A 19,890-nucleotide genomic window follows, 5' to 3' on the forward strand; every position below is an offset into this window, starting at 1 on the left:
CACGTTGTGATGTGGTGCGGACCCTCACAGAGGACAGCAGGTACAGCAGGGTCAAACATGGAAGGCTCTTTATTATCTGACTCCAACAACTTCTATACATTTTGTACAGAGGGCCCAGATTGACCCAAGGAGGTCACAACCTCCTGACTCCATTGGTCACTATGACCATCACTCAAATTCTCTCTCAGAGAACAACTATCCAAAACATACAGATAAATTCTAAGAATACAATATTATTTACATGAAGCAGCATGAGAAGCTGCTGCAAAGGTTCAAACACCTGAAATCAAGAAATGCAGGGGCAACACAGTCCCACCCGGGGGTCCTGTGGCAAGATCCCGGCTACTGCCTGTTCCCAGAAATATCCCGGTTCTGCAGGCAGGGAATGAGCTGGGAAAGGCAGCGCGGTGTGTTTTTCCATCCTCTGGGCACGGCATTTCCAGGGATGGCCCGGCTGAGGTGCCGGAGAAGCAGCTGGGAAAAGCCGCACGGTGTTTATCCATCATCACCTGGGCTCCCCGCGTCACTCATCAAGCTAATTAAGAGCTGATTAGGGATCAGTAGCTGAGGGGCAGAGCTCTGAGGTGTGCATTCGCCTGATTGATCAACATCGGTTGAGTCAGTCTCCCTCTTCCCAACAATTCCTCCCAATTTCCAACAATCTCTCCTCTTTTCCAACAATTCCCACCAGCATCAGCAGCCCCTGCACAATCCCAGGTCCTGCTGAGCCCCAGAGTTCTGTGTGGAAATTCTCTGAGCTGTTAAATAGAACCAGCAGAGCATTTATTCCCCCTTGGGTGAGGCAAAGCTCCTCCATCCCCTCCATGGCAGAGCAGCCCCTCACCACCCCCACGGCCCCAACTGAGCCAAAATGTGCCGAGTTCCTGTTTGGAAGGCGGTTGGTACCTGCCCAAGGGGTCACCAGCGCTGCTGGGCTTGTTGTTGTGAGCCCCGACTTTATCAGCGCTCCCCGTGCCTTCCTTCCGAGCCAATTGTTGATCCCGCTGGAAAAAAAGGAGATTTCCTGCAATTGTTTCGCAGGACTTGCAACCCGATGCAAAATTTTCTGCCTATCAGCCCCTTCCCCAGGGCCGGGGCAAGGCTTGAGCCCCCTGGCTTCCCCTGCCAGAGCAATCACAGCTCTGTGATTAATTGCTGCCCTGGCCAGAGGTGCTTCTCTGGCCACATCCATCTGCCATTTCTCCGGCAGAGAGTTCAGCTTTCAGCCCTTTGGCCCCGAAAAGAACCCTGAGCTCATCGAGGTGGCATCAGGGGTAGTTTTGGCACTTTTGTTATAACACACCCCAACCCTGCAGGATTCCCAGACCTGGGATGTATTTTCCCCACTGAAGGATCCAGGCAGGATCCAGTCTCAAAGCCCAGAGGGGTGACAGTGGAGGGGACACTCAGGAAGCGTCAGGGACCCCCATCCATCCATCCATCCATCCATCCATCCATCCATCCATCCATCCATCTCCAGGCACCTGCGGCTTCCCCACCGACACCTGCCCAGGGCCCGTCCCCACCTCACCTGCGGCAAAATCAAATGGGAGGCGAGTCCCGGGGCTGGAAATCCAGTCAAATGTCACCCGCGCTGGGCTGGCTCAGGATGTTGCACCACGAGGGTCATTTCCTGCCCGGCGAGAGGCCACCAAGCCCACCCGAGCTCCGCGCCCAGAGGAGCCTGAGCTGCTGAGCCGAGAGGATCCCCCCGCCCCCGAGCAGCCCCTGAGCAGCCCTTTGGTGAGCCAGTGTGTCCCTCCTCCTTCGTGTTCCTTCTGTCTGTCTGTGCCCTTTATTGTCCATCTGTCCCCTCTCCCATCCATCCGTCCCTTCTCCCGTTTGTCTGTCCCTGGTCTTGTCCGCCTGTCCCCCTATCACATTCACCATCCATCTGCCCCCTCTCCCATCTCTCTGTCCCTTCTCCTGTCCATCTCTCCCCTTTACCATCCATCTCTCCCCTCTCCTGCCTCTCTGTCCCTTCTCCTGTGCCCTCTTCCATCTCTCTGTCCCTTCTTCTGTCCATCTCTCCCCCCTCCCGTCCATCTGTCCCGTCTTCTATCTGTCTGTCCCTTCTCCTGTCCATCTCTCCCCCTCCCATCCATCTCTCCCCTCTCCCATCTCTCTGTCCCTTCTTCTGTCCATCTATCCCCCCTCCTGTCCATCTGTCCCCTCTCCCATCTCTCTGTCCCTTCTCCTGTCCTCCTGTCCATCTCTCCCCCCTCCCATTCATCTGTCTCGTCTTCCACCTCTCTGTCCCTTCTCCTGTCCTTCTCTCCCCTTTACCATCCATCTGTCCCCTCTCCCACCTCTCTGTCCCTTCTCCTGTCCATCTCTCCCCTTCACCATCCATCTCTCCCCTCTCTCATCTCTCTGTCCCTTCTTCTGTCCCCTCTCCCATCCCTCTGTCTCTTCTCCTGTCCATCTCTCCCCTTCACCATCTGTCCCCTCTCCCACCTCTCTGTCCCTTCTCCTGTCCATCTCTCCCCTTCACCATCCATCTCTCCCCTCTCTTATGGAGATTCACAGGATTAAGACAGATTTAATTAGCACATCTAGTCTGGTGACTAGGATGCCCTAGAAAAAACAAACAGAACTTTAAGCTCATGAGAAAACAGGATTAGAAACCTACTTAAAAGAAGAAGATTCAATCAATTCCCTACATAAATATGTTGAAAAACGTGTGAGTTGTTTGTATGATCTTTTAACCTAATTGTTGTAGTAGAAATTATTAACCTTACTGAAATAGTATATAAGTTCTTGAAAAACCTGAGTAAAATCGGATTCTCATCATAGTCAGTCTCCCCGTCTCTCCTTCAATCGCTGATACTCTCCCATCTCTCTGTCCCTTCTCCTGTCCATCTCTCCCCTTCACCATCCATCTCTCCCCTCTCCCATCTCTCTGTCCCTTCTCCTGTCCATCTCTCCCCTTCACCATCCACCTCTCCCCTCTCCCATCTCTCTGTCCTTTCTCCTGTCCATTTATCCCCTTCACCATCCATCTGTCCCCTCTCCCATCTCTCTGTCCTTTCTCCTGTGCCCTCTCCCATTTCTCTGTCCCTTCTCCTGTCCATCTCCCCCCTCTCCCGTCCATCTGTCCTGTCTTCCATCTCTCTGTCCCTTCTCCTGTCCATCTCTCCCCCCTCCCATCCATCTGTCCCGTCTTCTATCTGTCTGTCCCTTATTCTGTCCATCTCTCCCCTCCTGTCCATCTCTCCCCTCTCCCACCTCTGTCCCTTCTCCTGTCCCCTCTCCCACCTCTCTGTCCTTTCTCCTGTCCATCTCTCCCCCCGGTCCATCTGTCCTGTCTTCTATCTGTCTGTCCCTTCTCCTGTCCATCTCCCCCCTCCCATCCATCTGTCCCCTCTCCCCTCTCTCTGTCCCTTCTCCTGTCCATCTCTCCTCTTCACCACCTGTCCCCTCTCCCACCTCTCTGTCCCTCTCCTGTCCATCTCTCCCCCCTCCCGTCCATCTGTCCCGTCTTCCATCTGTCCATCCTCAGCTCCAGCAGCCCCTCAGGACCTGCAGTGCAGAGAGGACGGGGAGGTTCAGGAGCTTTGGGGGTGGCAGCTCCAGCCTCTGCCTGGTTTCGGGGCGGGTGGGTGACACAGGGATGACACTATCAGGGGGACACCCAGCTGTGGCTCGGTCCCGGCTTGCCAGGCTCTGGAATTCCCCTCTGGAATGTCACAGACCCCCACGGCATTCCCAAGGGAATCCCCAATCCTGAACACTTCCAGCATCACAGGCTGGACGGGGTTTGCAGCATCTTCGCCGTGCAGATGATGCAGCTGTGCTGGGATCGGAGCTCTCACTTGGGGCAATAAAAGGATGTTCAGGTCAACTGTATTTCCCTGAAATTTACAATTTTGTCACCTACTTGGATGTCCTGATGGCTCCCTGCAGAGTGAGGGCGGCTGGCAATGACCGAGGGCTCGGGTGGCAGAGGTGGCTTTCCCGCTGGAGCTGAGTCTGTGGGACAGAGTCACCAGCACCTGTGTGTGTCCCAGGCCAGGCTCTGGCACAGGGAACGGCCACCACATGTGGTGACTGTTGTTTGTGGCTGGAATTTATCCTGGGATGTGAGGGTGGACACCTGGGTGGACATGGCATCTTGTAGGGAGTCACCATAGGAGTGAAAATTGGGTTAGAAACCCCCAGAAGGATCTTTTTGAGCCCCACAAAAAGGCTCTGTGTTTCAGCTCAGTGCTCTCCCTTTCCCTGCAGCCACCAGGATGGCCGAGGTGACCACTGTCCCCACGGAGACACACACTGTCCCCAGCGAGTTTGGGGACTACCACAACTTTTCCGAGCTGATCTACCTCCTGAACCACACCTACACCTACTGCGAGTTCAGCCTGGATGAGAACGTCAAGCGGGTCTTTCTCTTCATCCTCTACCTGGTCATCTTCGTGGTGGGCTTGGTGGAGAACCTCCTGGTCATCTGGGTCAACTGGCAGACGCGGGGCCACAAGAGCTTGGTCAACCTGTACATCATCAACATGGCCATCGCCGACCTGGGGGTGATGCTCTCGCTGCCCATCTGGATGCTGGAGGTGATGCTGGATTACACCTGGCTCTGGGGCAGCTTCCTCTGCCGCTTCACCCACTACTTCTACTTCGCCAACATGTACGCCAGCATCTTCTTCCTCACCTGCCTGAGCGTGGATCGCTACGTGACCTTGACCAGCTCCTCCAGCTTCTGGCGCCGGCACCAGCACCGCGCGCGCCGCGTGGTTTGCGCCTGCAGCTGGGTCCTGGCCGCCACCATCCCCGTCCTGGAGGTGGCTCACATGCAGCTGGTCAACACTGGGGAGCCCGTCTGCCTCTTCATGGCCCCATTTGAGACCTACGATGAGTGGGCGCTGGCGGTCAGCTTGGCCACCACCACCGTGGGCTTCCTCATCCCCTTCCCCGTCATCGCGGTGTTCAACGTGCTGACGGCGCGGTTCATCCGGCGCTCCAAGCCCGAGAGCCGCAGGCACTGCCTGCTCATCTACGCCTACATCGGCGTGTTCCTGGTCAGCTGGCTGCCCTTCCATGTGGTGCTGACGCTGCTCACCCTGGAGGGCAACCACATCGTCCTGCACTGCACCTTCGCCCACTTCCTCTACTTCTTCTACGACATCATTGACTGCTTCACGCTGCTCCACTGTGTCGTCAACCCCGTCCTCTACAACTTCCTCAGCAAGAACTTCCGCAGCAAACTCATCTCCGCCGTGGTCAAGTACATCCCAAAGGACCACGGGGGCCAGAAGGGTGCTGGCAACTCCTCCTCCAGCACGCAGCACTCCATAGTCATCTCAAAGGACAACAGCCCTCCAATCTAAGGGGGGTTGGACTCTCCCACCGGTCGTGGTGGCTCCCTGGGGACAGTGGGGTCAGTTTTCCTGTTGCTGAGGACACAACAGTTTGGTTGGGCACAGCTTTTCTTGTCTGGGCACCCCCTGTGGCAAGATGAGGTGCCAGGTTTGAGGAGAGCTGGGAGTTATGGACATCTTGGCTCTAGAGTGCTGCTGTGTCCAACCTAAAGGAAAGGATAAGAGAAAATTTTATTCCCCGTTTGACAAAAAAACCCTTGCAATAATAAAGTTTGTTACCCCACTCAGTGTCTGACACAACCCAGCCCCGAGATCAGATCCCCATCCTGCCCCAAGCTGTGGGGTTGGAGTGCACAATCTGCCCCATCACGGGTGTTCCTGCGTCCCCAAACTGCCCCTGACCCCCAGCCTTGGGCACGGCACTGCCTGGTGAGTGCCTTTCCAAGTGAAAGAGAAAGAATTATCCCTTTGGAACACAAACCTCCCCTCACTGTGTCCAAAGCCTGATTTTTGAGAGATGAAGGTGAAGTAGCCCAAGGCGCTGAGCAGGGCACAGACCAGAGGGGAGGAACAATTTGAATTCGAGATCAGACACTCCTTCAGAGCAATTTTGCAAACCCAGTGGTAAATTAACGATGGCTAAACTGGGTTTGACCAGGAAAGGCAGCTCCACATGAATTTTAGGTCCCCCATCCCACTCCTCCTCTGGAGCATCCCCTGGCAGGTTTTTACAGCCACTGGGTGCATTCCTCAACTCCATCAAGCTCCAACAACCCTTCCCCTCCCACCAAAATCCCTGTGGGAGCACAGGAATGTGCAGAAAAACCTCACAGCTGGAGCACAGGGCTGAGCTTGTGCCGTGCAAGGAACTGGAGCATCCGGAGAAAGTTCATCCTTGTCTGGACGCCGATCTCAATCACGTGCAGCGGGTCGAGCCCTCGCTGGGCGAAGGTGACAGAGCCCCATAAATCTACCAAAGGCCTTGAGCTGCTCGAGGAACACGTCATGAAAAAAAAAAAAAAAAGCAAAGCATCAGCAGTTCTGAGGACAGGATGCTGGCACAGGGGGTTGGGAGCAGGATGTCTCGGGAGAAACCCATGACCAAGGGTTAAGAAGGATATGGGGTTATCGTGGGGTTGGCTGGGAAAGCTCTGCCAGTTCCTTTTTGGAAAGGGAATACATAAATATATAAACCTTAAATACATAAATACCTTAAATACCTTAAATACCTTAAATACATCAGGTTCCTTCTGCAAGATGTTCCTCTGTATCCCAGGACACAGCACTGAGGGAACAAACCAAATCCATGTCTGACAGAAATCCTGGGAAGGCTCCAGCCCCTCTCATCAGAATTCCCTGTTCAGAGAAGCAGCTCAGGCTGTTCCTCTCCTCTGCTCCTCACATCTCTGAGTGCAGAACCCCAGAGGACCCCACCACCTTCATTCCCTGATCCCAAATCCTCCCTGAGCTTCCCTTTGTTAATTCCCTCCCACTTCCAATGAAGAAATGGATGATAAATACACAACCAGCCACTCACCAGGGCAAAAATATATTCAAGATCTTTAAACATGTAAAATTTGGTATTTCACCTAATAAACTTAATTTTTAACTGTCTTAATTTCTCCGCATTTTTGTCCACAGACCTTAAGGCCAGAGTGGCCTCAAATAAATTGTCGCCCATGAGGTGACCTGGGCTGGGGCACTCCTTTTTTGTGTTCTGCCACCTCCCTGGGAAGTTCTTCCTTGTGTTGAGGTGGAACTTCTTGTAGTTTAATTTATGGTCATTTATTGCTCCTTGTCCTGAAAAGTCCTCTTGGCACCCACCTTTGAGGAATTGTTATGGATTGATGAGATCTCGTCTCAAATAAAACATTTATATTGATATCTGAGATATCGTTATGGATTGATGAGATCTCCTCTCAAGTGAGATATTTATGTTGATATCTGAGATATTTTTTATGGATTGATGAGATCTCCTCTCAAGTGAGATATTTATGTTGATATCTGAGATATTTTTATGGATTGATGAGACCTCCTTCTCTCAAATTAGATATTTATATTGATATCTGAGATATTATTATGGATGTATAGAATCTCCTCTCAAATGAGGTATTTATGTTGATAGCTGAGATATTGTTATGGATTGATGAGACCTCCTCCTCTATAAATGAGATATTGATATTGATATCTGAGATATTTTTATGGATTGATGAGATCTCATCTCAAATAAGACATTTATATTGATATCAGAGATATTGTTATGGATTGATGAGATCTCCTCTCAAATTAGATATTTATATTGATATCTGAGATATTGTTATGGATTGATGAGATCTCCTCTCAAATGAGTCATTAATATTGATATCTGAGATATTTTTATGGATTGATGAGATCTCAAATGAGATATTTATATTGATATTTTTATGGACTGATAGAATCCCCTCTCAGTCTCCTCCTCTCCAGACTAATCAAGCCCAGCTCCCACAGTCTCTGCTCACCACTGACCCAACACCAGTGTGGCCTCTGCTGGACCTGCTCCAGTAAATCCTTGACTTTGCTGAGCTCAGTTCCCAGCCCCAGTTCCTGGCTGGCAGCACAGGAAAGGCTCATCCTGGCACACAAACCCCGGGATTCCCCAAGGGATGGGCTCTGCTCCCACCCTGCTGCTCCACCCCTCACTCCCTCCTGCTCCTGGATCCCACAGGAATGTCCCACCCTGTTCCCCTGAGCCATTCCCAGCCCTGGAGCCACAAATCTGGTGGGATCATGACACAGGGATGGCCTCACCTGCTTCCCAAGCATTCCTGGGAGGAACAGGTTTTATAAAGAAGCAGCTACGAGAGGTCAATGTTTTCCATTTTATTATTCTAAATAAAAAACACACTTTGTGCTGAACAATGGAGTAGAAAAGAACCCGATGTACAACGATTTTAGACATCTACGATTCAGGGGGTGAGGGGGGGAAAGTTTACAAAATATACAAAACTTTACAGCAAATAGATAGTAAACACTTAAATAGCAGGAGGTCAGTACCTACGATTAACTTAACAAAAAAGGTTAGACAGCAAGTTCAACTCTTGTTCTTTTCTTCTTCTGATCAGTTACTCTGATGAGAGACCTGGATCCACTGAGAACAGGGGAAGCGGATTTTGTGTTGGGGATGGGAGTGAGCCTGGGCTCAGAGGGGATTCCCTGTCTGGGCTCCCCACGAGGCTCCGTGACCTGGACGCTGCCAGAATTTCCCCTCTCCTACCCCCAGGATCCCAAACACCTCAGGCTGCCCCAGGAGAGGTAGGTCGGTGTCTCCACAGTCACCAAGGGCGGTGGGGACAGGAGAGAGCCAGGTGTGCCCATGGTGATGGAGAAGGAATGAAATCCAGCATGGAGCGACTGCTCTGACTCTCCCAGAGCTGAACTGGAGCTCCCAGCCAGGTTGTCTGGACACAGGAGACAGGGATGACATCCCTGACAACTCCTGAAGGCTCAGGAACACCCAGGACCCTCCTGGGGGAGTCTCTGACCCCTCTGGGAATCTCCCCCCAGGAGTTAGCAGCAGCAGGTCCAGACCCATCCCTGCAGCCCCTCCACTGCAGATTTAGGGATGTTCCATGTGGGAATGATCCATTTTAACCCAGGCAAACAGAAATTCCCTGGATCAGAGCCACCAGCAAGCAGGGGGCTCCTGCTTTCCCCTCCAGGGCCAGGAGTGAGGGCTGGATGAACCTGTTGGTGTTTCGGTGTAAAAGCTTCTCTTTTTTTGGTTTATGTGCACAAAAGGCTTTTGCTTTTCAGCTTAGCGAGATCCGGGGCTGCAGACCCTCCTTGAAGCTCACCACGGCTTCTGGAACATTCCAGGAGGGTCTCAAGGCTCTCACAGCCTTCACAGCCACCTCCAGAGCAGTGCCCATCCCTGTCCCTGGCCCCAGCCTGTCATCAGCCAGGCACAGACCTGAGTTCTGCACTGAGGGGACCCTGCAGGAGCAGGAGGTGGGACTGGGTGACCCCTGATGGTCCCTTCCAGCCTCATCCATCCCAGAAACCCCAGAACACAGAGAGCAGCTCAGAGGAGCCCACAGAGAAGCTCCCACACTTCCCAGAGCACCACACCATTCCCAAAATCACCCTTTCTCTTGTAAAACCCAACACAGCTCAACACAGATCCACAGTGTCGTGTTCAGAACTCAGAGATGCAGCAGCCAGGCCAGCCCAGAGCTGACCTTGGCTCTGGTGCCTCCACTCCTCCAAAGCCAGGCTCCAGGCACCCTCCCTGCTCCTGGAGGTAGGTCAGTACCACAGGAGGTACCACCCTCATTTTACAGATGAGGAAACTGAGGCAAAGAGGTGAAGTGACTTGCCCAAGGCCACGGCGGAGCCAGAAGAGAAACCCCCGGGGTGCTCTGAGCTCTCCCCCGCTGCAGGATGGCCCTTCCTGGGTGTCCCTTCCTGGGGGGGGGTCCTTTCACAGGGAGGGGGCAGCGGGGTGAGTTTCCAGGGTTTGCAAATCACTAGTTTATAGTTTAGTTTAGTTTCAGTAACAGCAAGACTTGACAGAAGCGCTGGAGCCGATCCACGACCACCGAGGCTGGAGAGCCCCGAGCACTTCCATGTTTGTGAGGTAGAATGAGTTACCCGAGGGGCAGTCCCAGCTTGGAAATTATCTGTTCCTCCCCACCTCTGCCCCACAGCAGGGTAACATGGGGAGAAGCTTATCCGTGCCTTTCCCAGTGTTAACGCTGTTGGCACCAGCCGACCTCGCCGGGGGGGCCAGGAGAGACCCCCAGGAGTGGCCAGAAGAGCCCCCCGTGCTGAGGTGGACCTGACACAGGGCCAAGAGGAGCTCAGGAGAGCTCCCTGTGCTCAGGAGAGCTTGACATGTGTCCAGGAGAGCTCCCCATGCCCAGAAGAGCCTCCTGCACCAAGGGGCAGTGAAATGTAGAAGGAGAGAGCCACCCGTGAGAGCCCAGGAGAGCCACCCATGCTCAGGAGAGTCCCCTACACCCAGGGGAGTCCCCCACACCCAGGGGAGACCCCCACATCCAGGGGAGAGCCCCACACCCAGGGGAGTCCCCCACACTCAGGGGAGACCCCCACACCCAGGGGAGTCCCCCACACCCAGGGGAGACCCCCACACCCAGGGGAGACCCCCACACCCAGGAGAGACCCCCACACCCAGGGGAGTCCCCCACACCCAGGGGAGACCCCCACACCCAGGAGAGACCCCAGAAGTGCCCAACACTCAGCCAGAGAGGCCAAACCATCACCGTGGCTCCCACTCCAAGAATAAACTCACATCATTCCAACCACACACATTTGCCACCGGATCACGTCCGGGATGTGGCGATCCAGGGTGTGGGAGAGAGGGGGATCCCTTTGGCAGGAGAAAGGTCCCTCCTCCTTCCAGGGAGTTAAGGCAACAGCTTCATCCTGACTCGTCTGCCCGGGGCACAGTGTGAGGCTGGGGCAGAGCAGAGCCAGGAGACTCCTGGCTCTCCATGGCCACCACAAATCACCTCCCGGGAGCACAGACCTGCTTCCCTTTCCCTCTCCAGTCCTCCAGGAGATCCCTGTGCTCACACAGCCACAGGCTCTGCAGGGAGGTCGTTGTAGCTCCTTCATCTCCTCCTCCAGGTCTCAGGGCGTGAGCGAGTCCCAGCCACAGCAGAGAAAACACGGCCTGGGAATCTGTGAATCCCCTGCTCCTGGTTTCCTTCTGGGATTTCTCCTTGTTTACACACTCAGGTGCTTCCTGCTCCTCTCCCCAGCAACGCAGCAATGGCCAATCCCAGAGCACACTTTGCCCATCTCCTGGCAGTAGCAGCAGAACACCAGGGATGCCCAGAACGTCTTTTATTTTTTCCTTTTTTTTTTCTTTCTCTTTTGTTCCTTTCCTTCGAGTCCAGCACCTGCTCTGGCTCTGTCCCTCTCCACTGAGGTCAGGTGTGAAAATCTTAGCAGCATCAGTTTGTGGACAAGCTCAGGGTTAGCCTGGTCAAGTGGGCTAAAAGGTTCCAAAAAAAAATAAAATAAAATAAAATAAAAAAAAATAGAATCTAGACTCAAAAACTAGTGAGAAATGCTAAAAGCACAGAACTCGATGGCCTCTAACAGGACCAGAGGTAAGTAAACACGACAGACTCCTTGAAACAGTGATGTACCTCACGTGCTGTTAATTTGTACAACGCCACCAATCTAAAAAGCCTTAGGAAGGCTCCCCAAAAAAAAGAAAAAAAAAAAAACAACAAACTAAACCAAAACCAAAAAAATAACTCCATCCATGATGCCTGACCATTAAATAAAACGAAACAACTTCTTTTTTTTTTTCTTCTTTGTTTTTCTTCTTTCCTTTCCTCCAAGGCTTCCGCCACCGACACTCACTCCTCCCTCCTCTCCCCCATCAGCTATCCGTGTTTTTCTCGGCCTCTTTGGAATGGATGATGTACATGAAAGTCTGTTCGATAGTGAAGTCTGGCGGGAGGCTGCCCTTGTGCACCCCTATGTGCTTGCTCATGAGGTTGAGCGTGGAGCTGTAGTGCCCACACACCGTGCAGCGATACATGAGGGCCCCCGAGTGCGTCCGCAGGTGGCACTTGATGGTGGAGCGCCCGCGGAAGAACTTGTGGCACACCTTGCACTGGTAGGGCTTCTCCCCGGTGTGGATGCGCCGGTGGTAGTTGAACTCGCTGGTGTGGGCGAACCTCTTGCCGCACACCTTGCAGCTGTACTTGCTGTTGCCCGGTTGGTTCTGCAGAGCCAGCTCTTCGCTCAGGAACTCCTCGGGCAGTTTCCTCTTGGGCAGCCCCTGAGGCTGCAGGCGCTCCCCGAATCCCGCCCGGATGTCCAGGCTGCCCCCGCATTTGTGCTGGCTGACGTGGTAGCGGTAAGCGGCTTCCAGCTTGAAGCTCTGGCTGCAGAAGTGGCACTGGAAAAGAGCCTCCTCCACGTGCTGGTGCACGGCCAGGTGTTTCTCCAGGAGCTGCCGGTCCACGAAGCTGCTGGCGCAGACGGAGCAGGAGAAGACGGAGATGCCCAGGTGGGACAGGGTGTGCCACATCAGGCTGCAGAGGCTCAGGTGCCGCTGGTCGCACACGCCGCACGTTTGGCTCTTCAGGTTCACGTGCTCCAGCAGGTGGTTCCGGACCGTATGGAAATCTTTGGCCAAAGGCTTTCCACAGGCAGCACAGGCCAGTTCAGGGCCGGGCCCTCCCCCAAATACAGCCACTTTCCCAGGCAGGGGGTCACTGGGGTGGACAATGACGTTGTTGTCAAAAACCCCGTCCCGCCGGTGCAGCGTCAGCTGCCACTGGGTGAAGAACTTGGTCTCGCACATGTCACAGGAGAAGAGGAAGATGCCGATGTGGGACAGCACGTGAGTGACCCTGGAATTTCGGTCCTGGAAATGAGTCTCGCAGACTTTGCAGTTCCCGGTGAGCAGGTCGACGTGGTCCCTGGCGTGCTGGCGGATCAGCTGGATGTTGGGCTCCAGCACCTTCTTGCACACCTGGCAGGGCATGGCCTTGCTGTCCCGGCTGTCACTCTCAAAGGCCAGCTCCTCCTCGCTGTCATCGCTCAGCTCAATCACTTCCTCAGATGGGACCAGCTCTTCTCCAGCATCCTCAAAATGCAGCTCGGCCTCTCCCAAATCCTCCAGCTGGAGCTCATCCATCTGCTCGAATCCCTGCTCTTTGGAGTGGTCGCTGTTGCTGGGGCAGGAATTGCTCCCCGTGGAGACATCCAGGGAGGGGTCAGTGGGGAAGAAGCCACCCTTGCTGTAGTCACCATTGCTCTGGGCCTTGTACTGAGGGCAGTTCCCAGTGGTCTGTGCCACGACATTCCCACCAGGCTGGGCCCCCAAACCCGTGACTGGGGCAAACTGCCCCGGATCCGACTCTTGCTCTGTCTTGGGAGGCTGCTGTGGGTGCATCAGGGGCAGAGCTTGGCTGGCCTCACCCACAGCATTCCTGTCATCCTCTTTGTAGCTGCCTGCCACGTCCCCGTGCAGGAGGTAATTCCGCTCGGGGCCGAAGTGCTCCGCACCGCTCCGGATGTCCCCCAAAGAGTGGCTCTGCTCCGAGGAGGTGCTGCTCAGCGGCCCAGCCCGGCCTTCCCCCACAGACAGAGCAGGCTGCTTGGTGATAGCCGAGCTCTCCAGGTCAGGGAAGGTGGAGTGACAAGCCTGCAGCAGATCCTCCATGCCCAACCTCTCCGCCACCTCATAGATAACACCCACATTGATGAGGTCGGTGAAGAGCTCCGAGGTGTACACGAAGCTCAGGATCTTCTCAAAGTTGGCTGGAGTGATGAAATCCACCACGTAGGTCCTGGCAGCGTCCAGCCCCGTGTTGAGGAAGAGGTTCTGGAAGTATCCAGCAGCACAGGCCAGCACGGCCTTGTGCGCGGCGAAGGAGCGGGAGCCCACCAGGATGGTGACGTCGCACATGGTCTCGGAGAGCCGGCACTTGTTGAGTTCCTTCAGCAGGTTGTTGGGGTGGTTGGTGCTGTGCAGCTTGATCCTCATGCCCATCTTAGCAGCTGCTCAAGAGTCCCTTCTCCTGGTCGGCTCGGCCTTCACGCTTTCATCCGCGGCGGGAGCAGGAACTGGCAGGGCAAGGGGCTCTGCAGAGGGGAAACGCAAAAAATTGTTATTTAACAGCCAAAAAAGCAACAGCATTTCTGGTCATAGTTCCAATTTTCCACCTTTCTGAGGAGCCACGGAGCAGCTGCTCAGCTGGAGAGGGACTAAACCTGTCTTGTCACCTCACAGACCAATTTTGTGAAGCAAAAGGCTGGATGTGCAAAGCAGCAAAGTCAAAACAAAAAGACAGTGACTCTCAGAGGCAGCCTCAAGGTCCCACTGCTATTGGGGCAGGGACAGAGATGCTGCTGCCTCTGAAACCCAACCAGAGCCTGTTCCAGACATTTCCCTTCTTCCTGAGCTGAGGACGAGGCTCCTCTCCAAAGAGATGTCCCTCAGGCTGGACACGCCAGTTGAATTCACCTCTGGGTCTCTTCCAGCTGCAGCCACTTCATTCCTTTGCTTCAGATTCCACCTGTACCCACAAGGAGACTTCGGGCTCCAGGTGGGATTCTCTGCATTCCAGCCTTGTGGATTCCCCTGGGATTTCTTGTTCTATCCAATGGCACACTCAGATTCCCCACACCTGTCCCACAGCACCGGCCATTCCCCCAGTGTCCTCCCAGCTTGTCCCACTGCCTTTGTCCCCCTGTCCCAACAGCTCTTGGGATTTCACAAACTTACCCAGGGAGCTCTATCATTAAATCCCCCTATTCCTAATCCACTGCCTTCCCCTCCTTGAGACAGGGAAGAGCAAACCCAGAAGGCAGCAAAGAGCAGGAGTTTGGAAGGCGCTGGAGCTGCTCCTGCCCTGGGGAAAACCAAAGGGGCAGAGGATGGGCTGTTCTCCCCAGGGATGTGGAGGGATGGGGAAAAACACCACTGCCAGCTCAGAAGGGCGAGGAGGAGCATGAAAACACCGCGGGGAAGGCTCTGCAAGGCAAACGCTCCCCAGCCCAAAAAACACCTGGGCAATTCCTGCGGGGTTGGGGATTCCTGTGGAGGGGATGGGGCAGGAGGGAAAAGAGCAGGAGAGGGGATGGGGGGCCGGGGGCAGAAGGAAGGAGGGGGAGAGGGCAGCCAGGAGGCTCCGAGCCGGCAGAGGACGGGGAGTCCCGAAGCTGCTCCGGGAAAAACGGGAGGAGATGGAGGAAAACAGCAGAGCCCCCCTTGGGGCCTGGGGAGGGGGGGCAGGAATGAGCCCTGGGGGAGCCACGAAAGGCGGCGAGAGGCCCTGGGAGGGGGGCAGGAGAGGGTGGGCGCGGGGCTGGCGGCGGGGGCACGGTCCGGGGGCTCTGCGGGGGCCGGGGGCCGCGGGCGGGGGTCGCTCCTTACCCGCCCGGCGCCCCGCACCATCCCGGCCCGGCTCACACAAAGGCACCGACCCGCCCCGCGCCCGCCCCGGCCCGCGCCGCCTTCCGGGAGCCGCGGCCGGCAGCGCCCCCCAGCGGCGGGGAGGACCCGGAGAGGGGCAGCGGAGCGGGCAGGGCATGGACAGGGGGACACACGGACGCGGGGCGGGACACACGGACACAGGGTGGGACGGGGTGGGACGCACGGACACGGGACACACGGACATGGAGGGGACACACGGACACAGGGACACACGGACACGGGGTGGGACGCACGGACACACGGACACAAGGACACACGGACATGGGACCGGACACACGGATACAGGTCCGGACATAGGGACACACGGACATGGGGAGGGACACAGGGACACGGGACTAGACACACGGACACGGGGTGGGACACACGGACACGGGCAGGATGCACGGACACGGGGACACACGGACACACGGACACGGGGGAGGACACACGGACACGGGTCGGGACACACGGACACAGGGACATACGGACACGGGGACACATGGACACGGTGTGAGGACACACGGACATGTGAAGGGACACACGGACACAATTAGGAACAAGGGATGGGACACACGGACACACGGACACCGGGCAGGACACACGGACACAATTAAGGACAAGGGATGTGACACAATAATGGACACTGACACTGGAAGGGACACGGACAAGGGCACGCGCAGGGACACACAGATGCGGGAAGGGACACACGGACACGGGCACGGGCAGGAACACAAACACCCACCCGGTCACGGACACGGGGACGGGCAGAGACACGGGGACACAAAAAGGGACACGGGAAGGGACACGGGCAGGGACAGGGACAGGGGCACTTCTCCAGTTACTGGGACTGCTGAGGGGAAGGGACAAGTTGCTGTAGCCCAAAATCACAGGAGTCCCGGCCCCGCAGGTCCCGCGGGCTCTTTCCCACATCCCCATCCTCATCCCCGCATCCCCATCCCGGTGCGGGCTCTTTCCTCTATCCCCATCCCCCTGGGGGCTCTTCTCCCCATCCCCGCATCCCCACCCCCTTGGGGGCTCTTTCCCACATCCCCATCCCCGTGCGGGCTCTTTCCCGCATCCCCATCCCCGCAGCCCTATCCCTGTGTTGGCTCTTTCCCCCATCCCCGCATCCCCATACCCATCCCCGTGTGGGCTCTTTCCTCTATCCCCATCCCCATATGGGCACTTTCCCGCATCCCCATCCCCATATCCCCATCCCCGCATCCCCATCCCCTTGGGCGCTCTTTCCCCCATCCCCATCCCGGTGCGGGCTCTTTCCCCCATCCCCATATCCCCATCCCCGCATCCCCATCCCCGTGTGGGTTTTTTCCCGCATCCCCATCCCCATATGGGCTCTTTGCCGCATCCCCATCCTGGTGTGGGCTCTTTCCCGCATCCCCATCCCCGCATCCCCATCCCGGTGAGGGCTCTTTCCCCCATCCCCATATCCCCATCCCCGCATCCCCATCCCCCTGGGGGCTCTTTCCCGCATTCCCATCCCCGTGTGGGGTTTTTCCCGCATCCTCATCCCCATATGGGCTCTTTGCCGCATCCCCATCCCCGTATCCTCACCCCCGTGTGGGCTCTTTCCCCCATCCCCACCTCCCTGGGGGCTCTTTCCCCCACCCCCTTGGGGGCTCTTTCCTGCATCCCCATCCCCGTGGGGGCTCTTTCCTCTATCCCCACCCCGGTGTGGGCTCTTTCCCGCATCCCCATATCCCCATCCCTGCATCCCCATCCCCGTGTAGGCTCTTTCCCGCATCCCCATCCCTGTATCCCCATCCCCACCCCCCTGGGGGCTCTTTGCCCCCTCCCCACCCCCGCGGACCGTCCCGAGCGGGTTCTGGAGGCGCAGCCAAGGACACAGAGACTCATTTTGCGCGTGTCCCGGGCAGACACGGGGTGTGTATAGCGGGCACATCCAGCTGCACACGGGGCTCCGTGGGGCACCGGCGGGCCCGGGACGCTCCCGCACTCGGTCCCACCATCCCCGGGACACCGGGCACAACCCGGCCCCGGTTCCTCCGTGCTTGTGGAGGGCTCGTTTTCCGGCTCAGGCCGCCCCCAGCGGGGCCTCGCTCGGGGAGCACCGAGGGGACGGGCCGCTCCCTCCCCGTCCCGCTGTTCGCTTCCCCATGAGCCCCACGAAGAAATCGTGCATGTCTCCTGCGGGGGGAGAGACCGAGCCACCGTCAGCGACACCGGCACCGGAGGCGGCACCGGCGCCGGTACCGGGCGGGACTTACTCTTCTGCGGCGCCGCGGGGGGACCTGGAAGAGACCGAGGCGGGTGAGCAGAGGGACAGGGGGGACAACAAACCCTCCCAGCCGGGTCCCCCCCGCCCCTCACCGGCGCTCTCCTCCCGCAGCAGCTCCAGCGCGGCGGCGGCGGCTCCGGGGATGCCGCGGGCGCTCCAGGGCAGCGCCTCCGGGACGGGCATCCCCTGCGGGAGAGAAAAGGGTGAGAAGGGTGGGAAAGGGTCTGGGGGCTCCCGGGGATTCCCCCCGATGGTCCAACCTGCGCTGGGCCCGGTGGAGCGGGGGGGAGGCGGCGGGCGAGGGCGAACGGCAGCGCCAGGAGGAGCAGCACCGCCAGCAGCCGTCGGTTCTTCATCCTCAGGGGGAGATGGGGGCGGTCAGAGACGGAGCGGCGGGGCCTGGGGCTGTCCCCAGCCGGTGACTCCTCGGTGGGTGAGGCTGGAACCGAATCGGGCTCTGGGGAGGGAAAGCAGCGAGAAGGGAGACGGGGGAGCCGGGGGAGCCGGTTGGAGGAGGAGAGACCGCGCCGCTTTCCCTTTCCCGGGCTGCAGGTGTCCCTTGGGATGGGGCTGGACCCTGGGGGTGCATTACAGGGGTCCCGTTATGGGGTGTGCAGAGGAACACGGCCCTGATGTGGCCCTGGAGGTCCCATGTCCCCCTATTCGTGCCCCTGGTGACTCGGTTGTGCACTCACTCACTCACTCACTCACTTACACACACACGAGCCGTGCAAACACTCACGGGTGTGGGATGTGGACACAGCTCAGGCTCTGTCCTGCACGTTCACCCATCTCAGCACACCCGTGTCCTCTGACACACTCATACACTTCCCCACAGCTGCACTTGCTTCCAAACCCTCCCAAATTCAAGCAACACCTTCACCCCATCTCTCCTCCTGCCTGTGCCCTCCCTAGCGCTGTCCCAACCTCCACATCCTCCTTCTGCCTTCTTTAATCGGGGTGAGGACAGGGCACAGCAGCCCCCTGGTGCCCTGGGACACCCCCAGGGCTGTGGGACAGGGGGACACAGACCTGCCGAGCCCTGCGGTGGAGTCCAGGCCTGAGGGATCCTGGTTGCTGGTGGCTGCAGAGCAGGGAGTCCTCGAGGCGTGGTGGGCAGTGGTGATGGTCAGCAGCAGTGGTCAGCAGCAGTGGTCAGCAGCGATGGGCAGCTCCCCCAGCCCGGGCTCAGCCGGGAGGAGAAGTACCGGGGCAGCGGTTCCTGCTCGGCGTTAAATAAGGGGCTCTGCCCATGGCACGGCGTGGGTGGGCAAGAGGAGAGCTGCCAATGGGGGCCTGGGGAGGGTGGTACCCCCAGCCCGCAGCTTCACCGCCCACGCAGGAACGGTGACACCGACAGCACGCGAAGAGTCACACACAGCGGCACACGCGGCCCACGCAGCACCCCGGGGTGGGGGACAGCACACGGGCACTGTGCCCACACAGCACCCCGGGGTGGGGGACAGCACACGGGCACTGTGCCCATACAGGCACCCCGGGGTGGGGGACAGCACATGGGCACTGTGCCCATACAGGCACCCCAGGGTGGGGGACAGCACACAGGCACTGTGCCCACACAGAGACACCCCAGGGTGGGGGACAGCACACAGGCACTGTGCCCACTCAGCACCTCGGGGTGGGGGGACAGCACACGGGCACTGTGCCCACACAGCACCCCAGGGTGGGGGTCAGCACATGGGAAGTATGCCCACGCAGCACCCCAGGGTGGGGGTCAGCACATGGGAACTATGCCCACACAGCACCCCAGGGTGGGGGGACAGCACACGGGCACTGTGCCCATGCTCCCCCCCAGCCCCTCATTGTGGGCACATCACGATGTGGCTGTTGGTGGAAGGATGGTCTTGGCTGGATGTTGGGCTCTACAGCCAGGATTTGGGGGGTCTCAGGGGGGAGATGGGGATCAGCCAGGCTCCCACTGTGCACACGAGATGCACGTGTGAGTTCACCTGCACACACACGCTCACACGTGCCTCACACCTGCCCCATTGCAGCACTCCTGGCCTACCCACTCCTGTGCCAAGGTGGAAAATTGGGAGGAAAATTTGGGAGAAAGCAGAATGACACAAGGAAAAAGGGAACAACTGAGCTACCAAATGAGAGCCACCGACTCCATCCCAAGCAACAGGCCGTGGCGACTGCTCCAGTGGCTGCGGCAGCCCCTCGGGAAAGCAGCCACGGCTCACGTGGCAGCACAGCCCGGGGCAGGGCAGCATCTGCAGTGCCGGCAACGTTAATTAAACCGGAGCCTGGCCAGAGACGGTCTAATTAATTAATAACACCTACTTTGTGCGATGCCAAGCGCGACGCAGCTGTGAAGAGCCGCGATGCCCCGGGCTTGTTTACGG

The 19,890-nt window shown here is 57.5% G+C and overlaps 2 protein-coding genes and 1 long non-coding RNA gene across 3 annotated transcripts; 1 reads left to right on the top strand and 2 right to left on the bottom strand.

Annotated features, from left to right (window-relative positions):
* Nucleotides 1–381: 381 nt before the first annotated feature.
* Nucleotides 382–1,638, bottom strand: LOC310921052. Its single transcript, XR_014592079.1, has 3 exons — nt 1,532–1,638; nt 907–1,004; nt 382–758 (listed from the first exon to the last, which is right to left on the bottom strand). It is a non-coding gene; the product is annotated as an uncharacterized lncRNA (long non-coding RNA).
* Nucleotides 1,639–1,676: 38 nt separating this feature from the next.
* ACKR5 (atypical chemokine receptor 5) lies at nt 1,677–6,904 on the top strand. Its single transcript, XM_083881146.1, has 2 exons — nt 1,677–1,743; nt 4,228–6,904. Exon 2 carries the CDS (start codon nt 4,236–4,238, stop codon nt 5,328–5,330), a length of 1,095 nt encoding a protein of 364 aa, XP_083737272.1. The 5' UTR covers nt 1,677–1,743; nt 4,228–4,235; the 3' UTR covers nt 5,331–6,904.
* A 2,290-nt stretch (nt 6,905–9,194) lies between these two features.
* Nucleotides 9,195–15,284, bottom strand: ZBTB39 (zinc finger and BTB domain containing 39). The gene is made up of 2 exons (XM_083880925.1): nt 15,229–15,284; nt 9,195–13,934 (listed from the first exon to the last, which is right to left on the bottom strand). The coding sequence occupies exon 2, from the start codon at nt 13,840–13,842 to the stop codon at nt 11,716–11,718; it is 2,127 nt and encodes a 708-aa protein (XP_083737051.1). The 5' UTR covers nt 13,843–13,934; nt 15,229–15,284; the 3' UTR covers nt 9,195–11,715.
* Nucleotides 15,285–19,890: the final 4,606 nt, after the last annotated feature.

Source organism: Zosterops lateralis (assembly GCF_965231275.1).
Source record: "Zosterops lateralis genome assembly, chromosome: 32".
Classification (NCBI taxonomy): Eukaryota; Metazoa; Chordata; class Aves; order Passeriformes; family Zosteropidae; genus Zosterops; species Zosterops lateralis.